The 19,103-nt window shown below is 40.8% G+C and overlaps 1 protein-coding gene and 1 non-coding gene across 3 annotated transcripts; both read left to right on the top strand.

The window, feature by feature from the left end:
* The first annotated feature begins 1,839 nt into the window (after window positions 1-1,839).
* Window positions 1,840-1,946, top strand: LOC135268722 (small nucleolar RNA U13). Its single transcript, XR_010337084.1, has one exon. It is a non-coding gene; the product is annotated as a small nucleolar RNA U13 (small nucleolar RNA).
* Window positions 1,947-2,343: 397 nt separating this feature from the next.
* MLANA (melan-A) lies at window positions 2,344-18,750 on the top strand. 2 transcript variants are annotated; one of them, XM_012454542.2, is made up of 5 exons: window positions 2,344-2,413; window positions 3,909-4,010; window positions 8,312-8,408; window positions 16,686-16,799; window positions 18,447-18,750. In XM_012454542.2, exons 2-5 carry the CDS (start codon window positions 3,934-3,936, stop codon window positions 18,513-18,515), a joined length of 357 nt encoding a protein of 118 aa, XP_012309965.1. In that variant the 5' UTR covers window positions 2,344-2,413; window positions 3,909-3,933; the 3' UTR covers window positions 18,516-18,750. The 2 variants fall into 2 exon arrangements, with proteins under 2 accessions (XP_012309965.1, XP_012309966.1); XM_012454543.3 differs by lacking the exon at window positions 2,344-2,413 and adding an exon at window positions 2,576-2,725.
* Window positions 18,751-19,103: the final 353 nt, after the last annotated feature.

Here is a 19,103-nt window from a genome sequence, read left to right as displayed (position 1 = left end):
TCTTTGTTTTGTTTATTCACAATGGCTATGGAGAGCTGGTGGGCAAAGGTGACTGTTGTGTCCCACTGAAATGCTTATGGGCTATTCAAGGTAGATGATATGTTAAGTATAATCAGCTCTGGGGTCAATTATTAAGTGAGTGCAAAAGTAACTGTGGTTTTTGCACTGTGGGACTTTGCTGTCTGATATTAGAAAACACTTTTTCTTTTTGACACAGAGTCTCCCTCTGTCACCCAGGCTGGAGTGCAGTGGGGTGATCTTGGCTCACTGCAACCTCCACCTCCTGGTTCAAGCAATTCTGTCTCAGCCTCCCTAGTAGCTGGGATTACAGGAGCCCGCCGCCACACCTGGCTAATTTTTGTATTTTTGGTAGAGATGAGATTTCACCTAGAATACATTCTTAAATAAATGTGGTTATGTTATACATCATTTTGATGGGCATTTCTCACTTTATGTTTTTTTGCTAATGACTTATTACTTGCTATTTATTTTGTGTTTATTTTAGACTATGGAAATGATGTTAGACAAAAAGCAAATTCGAGCAATTTTCTTATTCGAGTTCAAAATGGGTCGTAAAGCAGCAGAGACAACTTACAATATTAACAATGCATTTTGCCCAGGAACTGCTAATGAATGTACAGTGCAGTCGTGGTTCAAGAAGTTTTGCAAAGGAGACAAGAGCCTTGAAGATGAGGAGTGTAGTGACCGGCCATTGGAAGTTGACAACGACCAATTGAGAGCAATCGTCAAAGCTGAGCCTCTTTTAACTATGAGCGGTTGTGGAAGAACTCAAGGATGATCATTCTACAGTTGTTCGGCATTTGAAGCAAATTGGAAAGGTGAAAAAGTTCACTTAGTGAGTGCTTCACAAGCTAAGCGAAAATTTTACAAATAGTCTTTTTGAAGTGTTGTCTTCTCTTATTCTACACAACAACAACAAACCATTTCTCAATCGATTTGTGATGTGCAATTAAAAGTAGATTTTATATGACAACCGGTTGGACCAAAAAGCAGCTACAAAGCACCTCCCACAGCCAAACTTGCACCAAAAAAAAGGTCACGGCCACTGTTTGGTGGTCTGCTGCCGGTCTGATCCACCACAGCTTTCTGAATCCTGGCGACACCATTACGTCTAAGAAGTATGCTGTGCGTTGCATAGAAAAGTGCAACACCTGCAGCCAGCATTGGTCAACAGAAAAAGCCCAGTTCTCCATGACAACACCCGACCGCATGTCACACAACCAACGCTTCAGAAGTTGAACGAATTGGGCTCCAAACTTTTGCCTCATCCACCATATTCACCTGACCTCATATCAACCAACTACGACTTCTTCAAGCATCTCAACAACTTTTTGCAGGGAAAACACTTCCACAACCACATGCAGAAAATGAATACAAAATTTCATGAATTTGTATGCTACAGGAGTAAGCAAACTTATTTCTCGTTGGCAAAAAAAAAGTCTTGATTTTAATTGTTTCTATTTGGATTAATAAAGATGTGTTTGAGCCTAGTTATAATGATTTAAAAATTCAACGTCTGAAACTGCAATTACTTTTGCACCAAACTAATAGATGTCTAAGTAGGTCATATTCCACCTGCAGAGAGAAAATTTCATCTATCCTTTGCAGATGCATGGAAACCCACCATCTCCAGTGGACAGTTAACTCCAAGGGCATCACAGAGAACTCATGGAGCTCAGCTGAGGAGGTTTCGGGGATTTTCTATTTCCTTGAGAGTCTGGGACAAGATGATCTCCAGATCTGCACCTAAAGACTCTTCAACCCTTTGAGATGGAGATGAGGGAGGGAATAGGGAACCCAGTTTAGTTTGGATTTCAGATCCTTTTGTAGTTCATAAGTGTGATGATTGGGGTTTCATGTTCATGTGTGAGATGTGCCTCCCTCAAACCTTGTTACAATGACATCAGCGCATTACCCATCTGACATGAGAAAAACAAATGTGGATTTCAGATAAAACCTAACTTTTTTAGTGTATGTCCCACAGAATATGTGGATATATTTAACTAAAAATATTCTATGGAACATAGTTGTATTAAAAAACTGTTCATTGTTTAATCTGAAGTTCAAATTTAACTGGGCATTCCATATTTTATGTGATGTGGCAATCTTATGGAGGAGGGACCAACACTGAAAATAAATGACTTCGCTTGGATAGAGCATTGGGACTGGGGAAAACAGAGGCCACAGTCAGCTGTGACTTTTTGATGGAAGGAATGAAGTTGGTTTCTTTCATGCCAATTAAGCATTACAGACGACCCCGTCAGAAATCTAAACCCGTGACTAGCATGAGACTCAAGACCAGAAAAAAAAATAAGTAAAAAAGATTAAGAGCCAGAGAAGCAGTCTTCACACACGGCCGGCTGGCGGACGGAGGACTCTCTCACTAAGGAAGGTAAGAGTGTTGCCTTCTTACCGTAATCATAGTCCTCTTCTCCCGGAATAGGATTTGGGAAATTCTGGCAAAGTCCTCTGCTTATCCTCATTGCCCTGCTGATGTGTGATGTCAACAGAATTTCTCCTCAATGTTTGTCAGTCTCCATCTTCAGAGGGTTCACAAAGTCTCCTCCTGGGTCCTCTCTCAGTCCTCCAAGACTGCCAAGAAGAAAAGCAATTATTCAGGACGGCACTTGCTGGGGAGAAGCCACCTCCCTGGGGTAGATGTGTTCTCCTGTCACTTACAGAACCACTTCTCCTGGTCTGAGTGGTAAGAGGCGCATTTGCTGTTGCTGCATCATTTGCCAAGGTCTGAGCTTGAGGTATGGGATGTATGAAAAGAGTTGAATGCAGAATTGAGTGTCCATTCTGTCATTTTGAACACAGAGTTCACTCCTATATTATTCACTTGAGAGGATCGGTGGGTTTGACTTTAATTTTGTTTTTACAACTAGGAAGGGCAAATTACACATAAAATGTCCCAGTGGAAAGCGGTCATGTGGTGAAATCCCCACTCTTCTCTCCCTCCTCTCCCTGTTGTTTTAAACTGGAGCTCATTAATATAATTCTGTGGGGATCAGACCTTCAAAATTCACGAGAACAGTAAGAGAGCAGACAAATACACGATAACAAGGAGAGAAGATTCCATTATTGGTTTTTAATGAACATACTTGACTTACGGCCACTGCAGTTTATGGACATCTTTTGTTGTTACTCATTTGTATATGTTATAGTTAAAAAAAATCCTAGCCAAGGGACTTGAACCAGAGAGAAGCAGAAATTGATTTAGGTGGCAGGGGAAACACGCTGTCAGATAAAGTCAGGTCCTGGGCTTCCTCAGCTTGTTTTGGGTGGAGTGCCTAGGACGAGCTGAAGCCCTTGTGTGGGGTGGTTTCCTTTGCTGAAAAACTGGGCTGGAAGATGCTGTGCTCAGTGCTCAACCTCACGCACCCTCGCGAGGCACAGGCAATGGGCGCTCTGGGAAGCGTACGTTGTGTATCATAGCCTCTGTCCAGGGATTGAAATCTAATAACAACTTTGGAGAAAAATAACTCCTCTTAACTTCTTAGCCACAGTCCTGGGCCAGGGAAGGTAGAGAATCAGTAAAAATGCTTTTTGTTTGTTTCTCTACAAGTTTATGGTGCAGAGTCAAATCGAACGCAGTTGAGGAGCAGTTTTTCACCAAATAATAACTCAACTTGAAAGTTTTTTTGCTTTTGTCTGTAGTTTCTTCTTCGAGCTTAATTTTTAGTTAGTAGGAGGGGTTAGAAAGCCGAGCTGTTGCTAAAGCCCTTGATATCAATGAAAGAAGCGGGTGCAAATCCTGTCACAGGACAAAGGGTCCTGGCTGTGGATATTGGTCACCTAGTTAGGATGCTGTTGTGGGTCTTTATGAGATGATGTATAGGGTGGCTTTGGATGCCTTAATGATGCCCACATGCTCCTTCTGTTAGGTGTCCTGTGCCCTGACCCTACAAGATGCCAAGAGAAGACACTCACTTCATCTCTGATTACCCCAGGAAGGGGCACGGCCACTCTTACATCACAGCTGAAGAGTAAGTTCGAAACCAGACCCAGCAGGGCTTCCAGTCTGCCGTTTGCTGACACAGCCTGCTGACTTCCATCAGCACACGCCTGCTCATGAATCTCCCTAGTGTTGACAGCCCCAGACAGGAACATCCCTGGCAACAAGGGGAGGAGACTCTGTGCTTCTACAATGGGCTCAGTCAAGCTTCTCTAAGGCCAAACAGACAGGAAGATGGGAATGGTATAAGGTTGGATCTTGCCATTTTGGGCTGCACTTTTGACTCTTGGGCCTTATCTGTAGGTTCCCAAATGGAAAAACATCTATTCAGGATCACAATGCCTCTTTCCTCAATCCTTGTTCTGTCTACTCCACTCAAGCTCCTGAAGGCTGTTTGCAGACAGAATAAAAGTGAGTTGCCAAGGAGCCAGTGAGGATGATAGGCAGGTGTGTGTGAATCAGCCTGAAGCCAGACTCGCAGAGGTCACAGCCTTTGCAGCATAACTTTATCCTAAGGAAAGGCATTGGGTATTATGAGTGAATTAAAAATGAGTATTTATATGGTTAAGCATTTCTAACTGATAAGCATTGTATACTGGCCTGAGACACTGTTTTTATCTTCGAAAAAACTCAAAACCTAGTGGGAGAGTTAGGCATGAGAATAATTGCAGCAAATGAAAGTGTAGTAATGGGAACCCAGAAGCTGCAGGGACACATGCTGTACATGCTGGGAGTGGGAAAGGGTGTGGGGGGAGGGGAGCAGCAGAGGCCCCACCCTCTGCATGGGACTCCAACAGGACACCATCTTCTTATGTGGTCTGTGCAGAACTCCCTGCGAACCTGCTCTTTCTTTGGAAAGAGCTTTGAACAGTCCTTGTTAACAGTCAACTGCAGGGGCCAGCAAGATGTAGGGCCCGACAAGGGCACTGAGGAAGAACTCAGGCAGAGAGCATTTCTTCCGAAGGCCCCGGTATAGGACCCTCTAATATCCCTGGCTAATTGGAGATGAAGCCGGCTGTATCTTCTAAGAAAATGTCCCGAGAGCAAAAATATACTCGAGGGAGGGAAGCCCATTGCCCGTGGTATTAATTAGGGTGTCGTTTCAGCTTCTGTATGATCACTCAACAAATTCTTCTTTAAAATATACTTTTATGTCTTGTGTAATAATTCAAGAGTAAAAAGTTCAAGGCCTGTTCGTTTTCTTCTTGCTGGTTACTCCCCTGGAGTGTCGCTTTTGTCCCCATGGCTGAAGATGTTGTGCCATCACCTCCACATCTTGCCAACAGAAAGGGGGAGGTGAAGGAGAGGCTAGGACCATTCCTTTCAAGGGACACACGTCACCTCTGCTTGCTGCCCCACCCTCTGCCCCCTGCCCCTTGGCACTCACCCTGTGGGTATCATTCTTGATGTTTTGTAAATGGGGAAAGCTTTGGAGAAATTAGGAAATGTGTGGCCAGACATGGTGGTGCTGGGATTTAAATCCGGGTCTGTTTGCCTCCAGAGTCCATGCTCTTAAGTGCTATGCTGCAGGCTGGCGGAGGCAAATATTTGCACAATCCCATCTGACGAGAGGCTAGGGCAGAGGTCAGTATCTCTTGGCGTGAAGCCGGAGGCTGCAGCTCGTCAGCTCAGTAGGCTGAAAGCAGAGCTGTTCTTTGCCATGCAGGGCCATCACGCCCAGCTGGGGAACCTCACAGCCAGGTATACCCACAACCTGAACGAGGTAACTTTCAGGGTCTAGTCAGGAAGAAACCAAACTTGCAACCTGAACAAAGTGCATAAGCAAGAGCAGGTGGATTATCTGACATTTTCCTTGAGAACACGAGGGAGCCTCTGGGTTCCAGCATAAAAGAAAAATACCCTCTCAACTTGCATGTGTGGGAGCTGTCCTTCTATAAGGAGAAAGTAATTCCTTTTGACATTTTGCTGTCTGTAGAAGGGTCAAGATGGTCAAAGCGTCCAGCACAGTAAAACACTTAACTTCAGTCCGTGAGTGAAGGAAGCACTGAATACATGGAACATCATGATCTTGTGCAGGTACTGAAGGAGATCGGTCCAGAAAATAAGTAGCTAAACATGGCTACCCATGGCAAAACTCATTCCTCTCAAGAAGAGTCTCTGCCCCTGTTGCTGTTTGTTTAAACAGGTGGGATGGAGGTAGGGGAATGAAGCCATCTTTTTTCAAAAAGATTTTTTGCATAAAATCCAGATCCTGCACAATTGAGCCATCTTCATTAAAGCAATACATTCCTAAGATTTAAGAATATATTTATCCTTCTCACAATTGTGCCAGCAGGTAGAATGAGGAAGAATGATGTAAAATAAGTTCACACATCCAGCCAAAAAGGGTCACATACCTGCTTTGAGTATTATGTATCTCTTTGAAACTTCAGGGGAGAGCGGTTCTCACAGTTGAGTGGACACAAGTCATCCATGGAACTTGTTAAAATGCAGATTCCTAGGTGCTGCCACCTAAGAGGCTGATGGGGTAGGCCAGGGTAGAGTCCTATGAGCTGCACCTTAATGTGCATCTCAGGTGATTCTACTGTACGTGGTATTTGGAAGACACTCTGAGAAGGCCTGCCAAGCTGGGCAGTGGGTTCTTCCAATATGTCTGGCATACCCTGGAGCTTTTCACTCTCAGTCACTAGGGCATGTTGTGAGTACCATGTGACCGTGCATAAAGTGCTAGAACAGAGCTCTGTCTGTGTCAAGATGTTCAAGTGGATGCCCCAGGGTAAAATGAGAGTACAGGCATGTTGGGAGTTGAATCAGCTGCCTTCAGTCATGAGAACACCACTGAACATGCCTTGTGACAGCTTCAGTTCAGGAAAGAGTGACTCTGCAGGAAAAGCACTGGCCTGGGAGACCTGGATCTGCCCCAAATTCTGGTGCTCACTTGCATGGTCTCCAGTGCCAGTTGCTACGAGGGCTGGTTCTGCCACTTCCTGGTTGTGCAACACTGGGCGTTTGACCAGCATACCGTCAGCTGTAAAATGAACATCATTCCTATTTCAGAGGACTGTTGTTAGGATAAAATAAAAGCACAATGTGGGGGTGCCTAGTCCAGTGCCTGGCACAAATTGGTGCTCAATGAATTGTAGTCTCTATGGTGATGGTACCATTGATAGGTCTCAGCTTCCTGATCTATAAAGTAGGTGGACTGATCTACATAAGTGGGTCAGAGTTCCCATCTAGTGCTGTCATCCCATGGCTCTCTCTGTCCTGATTGAAGATGGACAAGATAAGCTTGATGTCTCCTTAGCCTTGAGACGGAAGTTGTCCAGTAGACGATACAGGGCAAAAGTCTCTCCAGGAGAAGCCTTAGTTAAACCTTGTTTCTCCTGTAGCTGTTGAGTCTCTTATAAGTCACTCAGCTCTGCAGAAACTTTCTTAGCAAGTTGACAACCACAGATAACAGATTCAGTTCTGTCGATTTTGATCATGCTGTAATGCTGACAGATGTTAGCTAACTGATGATGCTTGCTGGGAGTGCACAGCTCCAGGCCCTGTTTCTAGGGTCTTTGTGCTAACTGTAACGCTTCCCAGCAGTCACTGAACACATGGCCCAAGAGGCTGGTGTAGATCCCCAGATTGGCACCCTGCTGCTTAGACAAGATCCTTCTCAATAAGTAATGCTACAGCCTTGCTGTAGGCTCAGCCCAGACACTTCTCCCTAGGGCTACAAGGGGCAAAGGGGGAAGTTTGGGGAAGGGAAGGCACAAACATAATCAAGATGGATTCAGGTTCAAATCCAAGCTCTGTTTTGTGCTAGCTCTGTATGATCACCTTGAGTCATGTGTCCTCTGCCTTTATTTCCTCTTCTGTGAAAATAGGGAATGATAAATGGTGTCTACCCTCCAGGGTTGGTGTGAGAATTGAATGAGCTAATGAATGTTTAGCACAGCACCTAGCTTTTAGTAGATGAGTCAGTGTTAATTTCTATTTTCTCTTTGTGGGCTGAATTGGAGAAAATGTTTTAAAACAGCCTGATGAGAAAAAAAGATAATTTAGCCCCAATAAATACATTGTCCACATAAAGACCAGTTACTATGGCACTACTCTTACCTGGAACTTGGGTGCCTGGGTCATGCCAATTAGCAGTGCTCCCATGGGCACACACCTGAGAGGCTCCTAGATAAAGTCCTGCCCTAGATCCAGGTGCTGGAGGTCTGGCAGGATGCCCAGTGTGGGAGGTGGGAGACTACTTGGACACTGGGAGATGCTGCTCTGGGCAGTCAAAGCCCGTATGAAGAGAGATTGATTTATGTTTCATCATAATGTGAAACAATGTTTCAATGACAAAGTGAATTTGTCTATCTCTTGGGCCAGGGCCGCTGGGATTGGCATCCTGACGGTGATCCTGGGAATCATACTGCTCATCGGCTGTTGGTATTGTAGAAGACGAAATGGATACAAAGCCTTGATGGTTGGTATAGTTCCCACTGCCCAAATCCTTCCAGGTACAGGGCCCTCTTTCCAGCTCTTTCCTCTGAATCTCTGGAGAGTCAGATAACAGCCTCATGATCACCTCTAGCTCTGATTCTGGCTTCTGATGACTCTTTTGCTACGTTGCACGTCTGCAACTCTTCCTTTGCCTCTGCTCAGGCATGAACCCCAACCAGGAACTTGCCCTGTGTCTTTGTCTGTGACTATAACAGAATACTAGAGACTATAATTTATAAATAAATGAAATTCATTTGGTTTGCAGTTCTGGAGGCTGGGAACTCCAAGATCTAGGGGCCACACCTGGTGAGGCCTTCTTGCTGTGTCATATTATAGTGGAAGGCATCACATGGGCAAGAGAGTGAGAGAGCAAGAGGGAGCTGAACTCACTTTTTTTTTTTCTTGAAACAAGAAATCCCAGGATGGAGTGCAGTGGTGATCACGAGTCACTGCAGCCTTGACATCCTGGGCTCAAGCCATCCTCCCATCTCAGCCTCCAGAGAAGCTGGGACCACAGGCGCATGCCACCACACACGGCTTATTTAAAAAAAACCTTTTTTTTGTAGAGACAAGGTCCCACTATGTTGCCCAGGCTGGTCTCAAACTCCTGGGCTGAAGCGATCCTCCTGCCTTGGCCTCCCAAAGTGTTGGGACTACAAGTGTGAAACACTCCACACATGGCCCAACTCACTTTTATACAAACCTACTCTTGCAATAAAAAACACACTCCTGCAATAACAACATTAATCCATTTATGAGGACAGAGCCCTTGTGACCCAATCACCTCTTGAAAGTCCTACCTCTCACCGTTGTTGCATTGGGGATTGTTTCCAATACATGAATTTTGGGGGACACATTCAAATTATAGCACCTGTCTCTTTTGGTTCTACTCATAGCAAACTTGGCTACCTGGATGTTGTGTGTAGCTTAGCATTGACTGCTTACAGGGCACAGGGAAGGGGTTTGAGGATCCCTTGCATAGCAAACAGGAGTATATTAGATACCTCAGGTTTTACCACTTCTGGGAATTCTTGCTGGTTCCGTTACTTCACTTTGTGACCTGCTCTTCCTGCCTTGCTTCTTCACTTCTTTCCTCACTGGTTACGAAGCATCCCAGGAGATCACAAGTGCAATGAAAAACCATTCTCCCTGCATCAGCACAAAGAGTCATTGTACGTTTTTTTAAACAGTTTCCATCCTTCATGGCCAATCGTTTTAATAGCATTTTTTCTTCTTTACCCAAATAAGCAGGAAGCTAACACAATTACACAGTCCAGTCTTCTGGCACCAGGATCTTCCATGAATGGGAAACATCAACTGAGTCTATAAGCTATAAAAAACCACAGGTTTCAGCAATCTTGCTTCAAAGCCAGGTAGCACTTCAGCACTTCAGCACCCAAAGGCATTCTCCATAGAGCTCTCTCTCTCTTTCTTGTTATCACAGATCTGAAAGCTTTTCAGGTTGAGGCATAATGGAAAAAATTATCTTTACAAAAGATGTTGGAAAGTTCCATTCCTCATTCAGCAAGCACTTCATTTAGAGGAAAAGGTCCTATGAAAGAGAGAAGGGTTGGTATGGGGTAGAGATTGAAGTTTGGCAAGCTGATGAGAAGCAGAAGGTGAGAGATGGAACTTTGGTTTCATTATATATGTATATATCAAAAACATGTTTAGTCTTTCAAGAAGTAAAGCTATACAAACTCAGTATGTTGGTACTCATTTCCTAACTAATTATTAGCTTGATCCTACTGAACACAAATACAATAATTTTTCTTTTCTCCTTCAATGCTCTCATCTTAAATTCATTCAATTGAAAAATAACAGAGTCTTAATGTCGTGCTCAGATGCTGTGAACATTTTGCTTGGCAAGTTTCAAATTCAAACTGTATACCTCCATTCCTCTAGGATTAGATCAGTGGTTTGTAGTTCCTGAGATTTTATGAGAGAGAAACATGTTTAAATTTCCTGGTTTAATTTCCATATTTATTTTAAAAATTAATATTAACATCTTGTTTTGAGATTTTTATGTCTCTAGAAAACCCAGTTTGGAGATCAGTAGTCTAAGAAGTTTAGGCCAAATTATGTAAAATAGTGCATTAAGTACTGCATTTGATTACATAATTACCTCCCTTTCTGTCTTCAGTGATTATATTTTATTTTAAAGCCGAGGAATATAAATGACATTAAATATAAGCTTTGGGCACGTGATTTACTCCACCTTTAACAATCTTCATTAAGCTTGAAATGTCTACTTTTCAACTTACATTAGATCACAGAATAGTAGAAAGGTTGACTGGAATTTAGATATCTTAAAATTTCTCCCTTGGTTAACAATTCCCCTGAGCCCTGGAACACATCTTTTGAAAGGAAAGACTGCTTTTTGTAGCAACCTGTTTCTGCAGGAGGAAGTGGAAAATGATTTGTAAGAAACTGGACAGTGGCTTTTATATTAACCAGTTTTACGTCTTCACTTGGAAGTTTAGGACAAAATACTTTTGATTCTTGGAGAAGAATTTCAAGGCCCTCACAGCTCAGTTTACACTCATGTGTCAAGATACTGTGTTTCTCAATGCATGGTCAGGGGTTACCTGCACCAGAATACTTTGGGGTTCTTGCTAAAAGGCAGATTCTGAGGTCATCTCTGGTGGTGGGATTCAGAAATCTGTATTTTAAAATGCACACCCACTTTGAAAGTAAATACAGAAAACTGGCAGTGAAACCAGGAGAGTAGATCACACTTTTATCCTATGGTGAGTGAGAGGCTTAAAAAAAAAAAGAAAAAGAAAAAAACTGGTAATTGCTAAGGGCAGTTTTATTTTTTTTCTTCCCAACCAGTACACCTTTTATATCCTTTTCCTGGTTTATTGCATTAGTTAGGACTTCTAGTATGATGTTGCAAAGGAGTGGTGAGACAGGACATCCTTGCCTTGTTCCTGATCTTAGCGGAAAAGCTTCAAGTATGACGTTTGCTGTTGATTTTTTGTACCTAGATACTCTTTAGCAAACTTGAGGAAGTTTCTCTCTATTCCTAGTTTATTAAGCGTTTTAAGTTATGAATGTTTGATTTTGTCAACTGCTTTTTCTACATCTATTGATACAATCTTGTGATTTTTCTTCTTTAGTCTATTGATGTATCAAAATAATTCATTTCTCTCTTTTTTTTTTTTTTTTTTTGAGATGGGGTCTCATTCTGTCGCCCAGGCTAGAGTGCAGTGGCGTGATCTCAGCTTACTGCAACCTTCACCTCCCAGGCTCAGGTGATCCTCCCACCTCACCATTCCAAGTAGCTGGCACCACAGGCGCAAGCCACCATGCCTGGCTAAAATATTTTTGTACTTTTGGTAGAGATGGGGTTTCACTATGTTGCCCAGGTTGGTCTTGAACTCCTGAGCGCAAGCAATCCACCTGCCTCAGCCTCCCAAAGTGCTGGGATTGCAAGTGGTGAGCCACCATACCTGGTCTGATTTCTTACTGTTGAACCAGGTTTGCATACCTGGGATAAATCCCACTTTGTCATGGTGTGTAATTCCTTTTAAACATTGTTAGTTTGATTTGCTAATATTTTGTTGAGATTTTTTGCATCTATATTCGTGAGAGATACTGGGCTGTAGTTGTCTTTTTTTGCAATATCTTTGTCTGGTATTAGGGTAATGCTGGCCTCATAGAATGAGTTACAAAGTATTCTCTTTGCTTCTATCTTGTGAAAGAGATTGTAGAGAATTGGTATGATTTTTTTCTTAAATGTTTGGTAGAACTCACCAGTGAACTCATCTGGATCTGGTGCTTTCTGTTTTAGAAAGTTATTATTGATTCAATTTTTATAATGTATATAATTCTATTCAGAAGGTCTATTTTTTTCTCATGTAGATTCAAAGATTGTGTCTTTCAAGGAATTGTTGCAGTAGTTTGTGCCTTCTTTCTTTTTTTTTCTTAGCAGAATCATCTTTGCTTTCATTGATTTATTCAATTAATTTTTTCTTTTTTTTTCTGGAGACAGGGTCTCATTCTGTCACCCAGACTGGAGTACAGTGGCACAATCATAGCTCACTGTAACCTTGAACTCCTGGGCTCAAGCAATCCTCCTGTCTCAGTCTCCTGAGTAGCTAGGACTATAGCATGTGCCACCACATTTAACAATTTTCATTTTTTTTTTTTTAATTTGTAGAGACAGGATCTCACTATGTTGCTCTGGTTGGTGTCAAACTCCTGGCTTCAAGCAGTCCTCCTGCCTTGCCCTCGTGAAGTGCTAGTATTATAGGCATGAGCCATTTAATGGATTTCTTGTTTTTCATTTCATTGATTTCTGCTCTCATTTTTATTTTTCTGTTTACTTCAGATTTAATCTGCTGTTCTCTATTTTCCTAATGTAAAAGCTTAGATGATTGATTTTAGATCTTTCTTCTTCTCTGATATATACATTCAGTGTTACAAATTTCCCTCTAAATACTGCTTGCACTGCTAAGCAGTATCCCACAAATTCTGATATATATTTTAATTTCATTTAATTCAACATATATTTAAATGTATCCTGAGATTTCTCCTTTGACCCATGTGTTACACAGAAGTGTGTTGTTTAATTTCCAAGTGTTTGGGTATTTTTCAGTTATTTTTCAGTACTGATTTCTAGTTTAGTTCTATTATAGTCTGAGTACGAACATTGTATAATTTCTGTACTTTTAAATTTGTTAAGATGTGTTCAGTGGCCCAGAATGTGGTTTATCCTGGTGAATGTTCCATGTGAGCTTGAGAAGAAAGTGTATTCTGTTGTCGTTGGATGAAGTAGCCTGTAGATGTCTATGATATCTAGTTAATTAAGATTTTGGGCTGACATGGTGGCTCAAGCCTGTAATCCCAGAACTTTGGGAGGCAGGTGGATCACCTGAGGTCAGTAGTTTGAGACCAGCCTGACCAACATGGAGAAAATCTGTCTCTACTAAAAACACAAAATTAGCTGGGCACATAATCCCAGCTATTTGGGAGGTTGAGGAAGGAAAATCATTTGAACCCGGGAGGCAGAGGTGGCCGTGAGCCGAGATCGCAGCACTGCACTTCAGCCTGGGCAACAAGAGTGAAACTTCATCTCAAAACAAACAAACAAACAAACAAAAACACAAAGATTTTGTTGAATTCCACTGTCACAGTCCTTTTATACATTGTTAGAATTCATCTGCTAGTATTTTGTTGAGATTTTTTGCATCTATATTCATGAGATATAATGAATTGTAGTTTTATTTTCTTGTAATATCTTTTGTTTTGACATTAGAGTAATGCTGGCCTCATCGAATGAATTAGTCCTTACTGGTGTTTTACCTGCTGGCTTTGTCTATTTCTGATAGAGAGATGTTGAAGCCTTCAACTATAACTCTAGTAGATGTAACTATTCATAGTAGATGTAACTATTTCTCCTTGCAGTTCTACCAGTTTTATCTCATGTATTTTGATGCTGTGTTCTTAGGTACATGCATGTTTTGTTATGCCTTCTTGAACAATGAACACCTTTATCATTATGCAATATCCTTCTATCTCTGATAATTTTCCTTGAAATTTTCTCCTTCTAAAATTAATATAGGAAGTCCTACTTCCTTTTCATTAGTGTTATCATGGTATATCTTTTCTCTGTCCTTTCTTCCTTCCTTCTTTCCTTCCTTCCTTCCTCTCTCCCTTCCTTCCTTCTTTCTTTTTTTTTTTTTGTTTTTGAGACAGAGTCTCATTCTGTCGCCCAGACTGGAGTGCAGTGGTATGATCTTGGCTCACTGCAACCTCTGCCTGCCGGACTCAAGTGATTCTCCTGCCTCAGTCTCCCAAGTAGCTAGGATTACAGGCATGTGCCATCATGCCTGCTTAATTTTTGCATTTTTAGTAGAGATGGGGTTTCACCATGTTGGATAGGCTGGTCTTGAACTTCTGAGCTCAGGTGATCTGCCTGCCTCGGCCTCCCAAAGTGCTGGGATTACAGGCATAAGCCACTGCACCTGGCCTCTATGCACTTACTTTTAATGTACATGTGTCTTTATAATTTAAAGAGGCTTCCCTGTAGGGAACACATAGTTGGGTCTTGTTTGTTGATCCAATCTGAAAATCTCTTAATCGGTGCATTTAGACCATTGATATTCAAAGTTGTTATTGATATAGTTGGATTAATATCTACCATGTTATTACTGTTTTCTACTTGTTGCCCTTGTTCTTTGTTTCTAATTTTGTCTTCCACTCTTTTTCTGCATTTTGTGGTTTTAACTGGACATTTTATATGATTCCATTTTCTCTCCTTTCTTGGCATATCAGTTATACTTCTTTTTTCTTTTTGAGATGGAGTCTCACTCACTCTGTCGCTCAGGCTGGAGTGCAGTGGCACGATCTCAGCCCACTGCAACCTCTGCCTGCCAGGTTCAAATGATTCTTCTGCCTCAGCCTCCTGAGTAGCTGAGATTAAAGATGCATACCACTGTGCTCAGCTAATTTTTGTATTTTTAGTATTTTAGTATTTTTCATCATGTTGGCCAGGCTGGTCTTGAACTCCTAACCTCAAGTGATCCACCTGCTTGGCCTCCCAAAGTGCTGGGATTACAGGCATAAGCAACCACACCCAGCCCAGTTATACTTCTTTTTTACTTTTTTTCAGTGGTTTCCCAAGAGTTTGCAATATACATTTACAACTAATTCAAGCCCACTTTCAAATAACACTGTACCACTTCATAGGTATTATGAGTACCTTAAAATAACAAAATAATCCTAATTCTTTCCTCCTGTAAACTAAAAACACACTGTTAAATCCTACAACCAATTGAATAAACCCCGTCTTGGCCAAGGGCACCCCAGCGAAACCTGAAAAACTGAGTCTTGGTCATGACAAGAAGGGAGGTAGAGATGCCTCATTATACTCCCTCCCTGTTAGAGTTTTAGGTATAACTGACCAGCATTAATTTTAAAATAGAGATTATAGGAGTGACAGAATGAATTATTTGTGGCAATATAAAATTAGGAATAAGACTGACGTCAATGCAAGGAAAGGGTTAAATCATGCCCTTCAAACCATAAAAAATTTTTTTAAATTAACCTGGTATAATATGATTTACTTCCCAAACTAACTCTGGTATAGCATCATGTGACAGATTGCAGACTCCCTTAAGCATTCCTTTGTACTGACTTCAAGTCTTAAGACAAAGCTGAACTCTTTCAATCAATCGCCAGCTAAAGAATCCTTAAAACCCACTTGTGACTTTTAAGTCTCTGCTTTGAGATGTCCTGACTTTTCAGACTGAACCAATGTACACCTTCCATGTATTGATTTATGATTTTTACCTACAATTCCTGTCTTCCTGAAATGTATAAAACCAAATCATAACTGAACCACCTCAGGCACACTTTCTCAGGACTCTTGAGACTGTTCTCTGGGCACTGGTCATTCATATGGGCACAGAGTAAAAAACCTCTTTAAAATATTTTGCAGAGTTTTTTCTTTCTGTTAGCATTTCTTTCCCTTGTATCATTGCTGTTATTCATTTCCAAGTGTATATAAGCATATATTATCAAATACATTATTGGTATTATTCATTTTTAAACAAACTATTATCTGTTAAATCAATTAAGAATAAGATAAATGTGTTGGGTACAGTGGTACCTGCCTGTAGTCCCAGCTACTCAGAGGCTGAGGCAGGAGGACTGCTTGAGCCCATTAAGACCAGTCTGGGCAACTTCACAAGATCACGTCTCTCAAAAAAAAAAAAAGAAAAGAAAAGAAAAAGAAAGGTTTTATTTTACCTTCACTTATTCCTTCTTGGATGTTCTTCCTTTATGTAGATACAAAGTTCTGACCTATATTATTTTCTTTTTCTCTAAAGAACTTTAAATGTTTCTTGCAAGGCAGGTCTATTGGCAAAAAATTCCCTCAATTTTTGTTTGAGAAAGTCTTTATTTCTGTTTCACTATTGATGGATAATTTCACAAGAGTGTTCCTTTTATAGATTCACTCTCCTTGTCCTTCCCTTCAGAAATATTCTTTGACTAACTACTGGGTGCCAGGCACTGCACTAGCGCTTTACCTCTATCTAATTCCCACAACAATTCTGAGAGGTAGGTGGTATTATCTTCCTATTACAGATGCAAACTCAGAATTCAGAAAGATAAAGTGATGAGACTGAAGACACACAGCAAGTGAGTTGCAGAACCTATATTAAAACTCATTCTTAAAACTTTGGCTTCCTTCTCTTTTCTTTAATGGATTCACTTCTCACTCATTCACCTTTATCAATTTACATTTCAGGACAAAAGTCTTCATGCTGGCACTCAAAACACCTTAACGAGAAGATGCCCACAAGAAGGGTATGATCGTCAGGACAGCAAACTGTCTTTTCAAGAGAAAAACTGTGAACCCGTGGTAGGTTGAGATCCTTCATCAGGGTATTTTCATGAATGGCTGTTTTTAACTCAAGTGAATACAATTATTTCCATTTAAAAAGCAAGGAAAATGTGAATGTACTCATTGCCACTGAACTATATATATCTGAAAATGGTTAAAATGGCAACTTTTATGTGTATTTTATTGGAATAAAAATAAATAATAATAAAAACAAAAAAACAGGGAAGCACAGAGATTTTCTTAAATTGTGTCATTGCATACCCAGAGTTTCCAGGGCCAATAATGAGAGTCTTACATGTGAGATCCAAAGGAAGAACTTAGTCCTGGATACAGTATTCTTTTATGTTTTTAGTTATATTTGCCTTTTTAATGGATGTAGATATACACACAGGGGAAGGATAAAGTACCTATTATTTATTGTATAGAGCTGTGCTGTCTGATCACTTAGCCACTAGTCACATGGTGCTACTGTACACTTAAAACATAGGAATTTCAATTAAGATGTATTATAATACATACCATATTTCAAAGACATTAGTATGTGGAAAATAAGATAAATGGTTCGTTAATGATTTTTATATTGATTCATCTTGAAATAAATATTCTGATAATATTAGATTAAATAAAACATTTTAAGATTAATTTTACCTGTTTCTTTTTTTAAATGTAGCTACTAGAAATTTTAAAATTACATATGACTGGGCATGGTGGTTCATGCCTGTAAACCCAGCACTTTGGGAGGCCAAGATGGGTGGATTGCCTGAGTTCAGGAGTTTGAGACCTGCCTGGCAAACATGATGAAATCCTGTCTCTACTAAAAATGCAAAAATTAGCTGAGTGTGATGGTGCACGCCTGTAATCCCAGCTGCTACTTGGGAGGCTGAGGCAGGAGAATCGCTTGAACCTGGGAGGTGGGGTTGCAGTGAGCTGAGATAGTGCCACTGCACTCCAGCCTGGACGACAAGAGTGAAACTCCATCTCAAAAATAAATAAAATCAAATAAAATAACATGTGGCTTATATGTATTTCTATTGGACAGCACTAGTATATATACAACATAACATAATGGTTGAGAGCACTGACTCTGGAGCCAAATTACCGTGTTTGATTCTTCGCTCCACCACTTACTGGTTGTGTAACCATGGGCAAGTGAGTTAACCTCTCTGTGCTCCAGTTTCCCATTCTGTAACATGAAAACAATACAAATACTCCCAGAATTGTTGTGAGCATTAAATGAAGCCCTGACACATTTGTTCTGGATGCTATATCCTCTTGTTTTATATGTGGTAGTATCAATGTGCCTTTAGACACAATTATAAGGATTTCTGTAGTAAAGATGCAATGTATATAGTGTCTGTAAATAGTGTTCAATGATTCGTGAGTTAGGGCTTGAGACTTTTACTGCCATGGAAAATCCAGGTATAACTAAGCTTTTGAGATTTTGGGAATGCCTTAACCTTATTTTTCTCTACCCTTGCCCCCAACAATCAGCATACATACTCATGAAATTTAACAATTACTTCATTGGGCAGAAATTATATGTGAGCAGGTAGAAGTTTCAGTCCACAGGAAAAGTATAAATATGTTAACTATTTTAACCTAATCCCTTCCTAGAGACATATACACTGTTGCCAAGCCCATATTCTCCCTTTCTTGTTCTCACAGGTTCCCAATGCGCCGCCTGCTTATGAGAAACTCTCTGCAGAACAGTCACCACCACCTTATTCACCTTAAGAGCCAGCGAGACACCTAAGATGTGCTGAAATTATTTCCCTCACACTTTTGCTTGAATTTAATATAGACATCTAATGTTCTCCTTTGGAATGCTGGAGGAAAAATGCACATCATCTCTAATAATAAGTCAGTGTTAAATTTTTACTAAGTCAGCTAGCAGTACTAATCAAGTGAGGAAATGATGAGAAACATTAAATTAGGAAAACTTCATCAATAAATATTGCAATGCATGATACTATCTGTGCCAGAGGTAATGTTAGTAAATCCATGGTGTTATTTTCCGAGAGAGAAAATTCAAGTGGGTATTCTGGGGCCATCCAATTTCTCTTTACTTGAAATTTGGCTTATAACAAACTAGTCAGGTTTTTGAATCTTGACCAACATGAACTGTACACAGAATTGTTCCAGGTGAGTCTGTACTATGAAGTCCTCACAAAGGATACGTTTACAGGTTTAAGACAAAAAACTGATTGGCCCATTTATCTGATCAAGAACATGTCAGCAATGTCTCTTTGTGTTCTAAAATTCTATTATACTACAATAATATACTGTAAAGATCCTATATCTTAGGTAAGACATATAATGCAG

The sequence above is a fragment of the Aotus nancymaae genome, unplaced genomic scaffold (assembly GCF_030222135.1).
Source record: "Aotus nancymaae isolate 86718 unplaced genomic scaffold, 86718_ANA_hifiasm-v0.15.2.pri h1tg000041l, whole genome shotgun sequence".
Lineage (NCBI taxonomy): Eukaryota > Metazoa > Chordata > Mammalia > Primates > Aotidae > Aotus > Aotus nancymaae.
Note: the sequence above shows the minus strand (reverse complement) of the source record. Positions and strands in the feature narration are given on the sequence as shown.

What these genes read in the sequence shown, in the direction of transcription:
- MLANA (XM_012454542.2), top strand. Translation starts at nt 3,934, where the DNA reads ATGCCAAGAGAAGACACTCACTTCATCTCTGATTACCCCAGGAAGGGG. An exon ending in TCTTACATCACAGCTGAAGA is followed by an intron (nt 4,011 to 8,311) that starts GTAAGTTCGAAA and finishes CTCTTGGGCCAG; the next exon opens with GGCCGCTGGGATTGGCATCC. An exon ending in ATGGATACAAAGCCTTGATG is followed by an intron (nt 8,409 to 16,685) that starts GTTGGTATAGTT and finishes TTTACATTTCAG; the next exon opens with GACAAAAGTCTTCATGCTGG.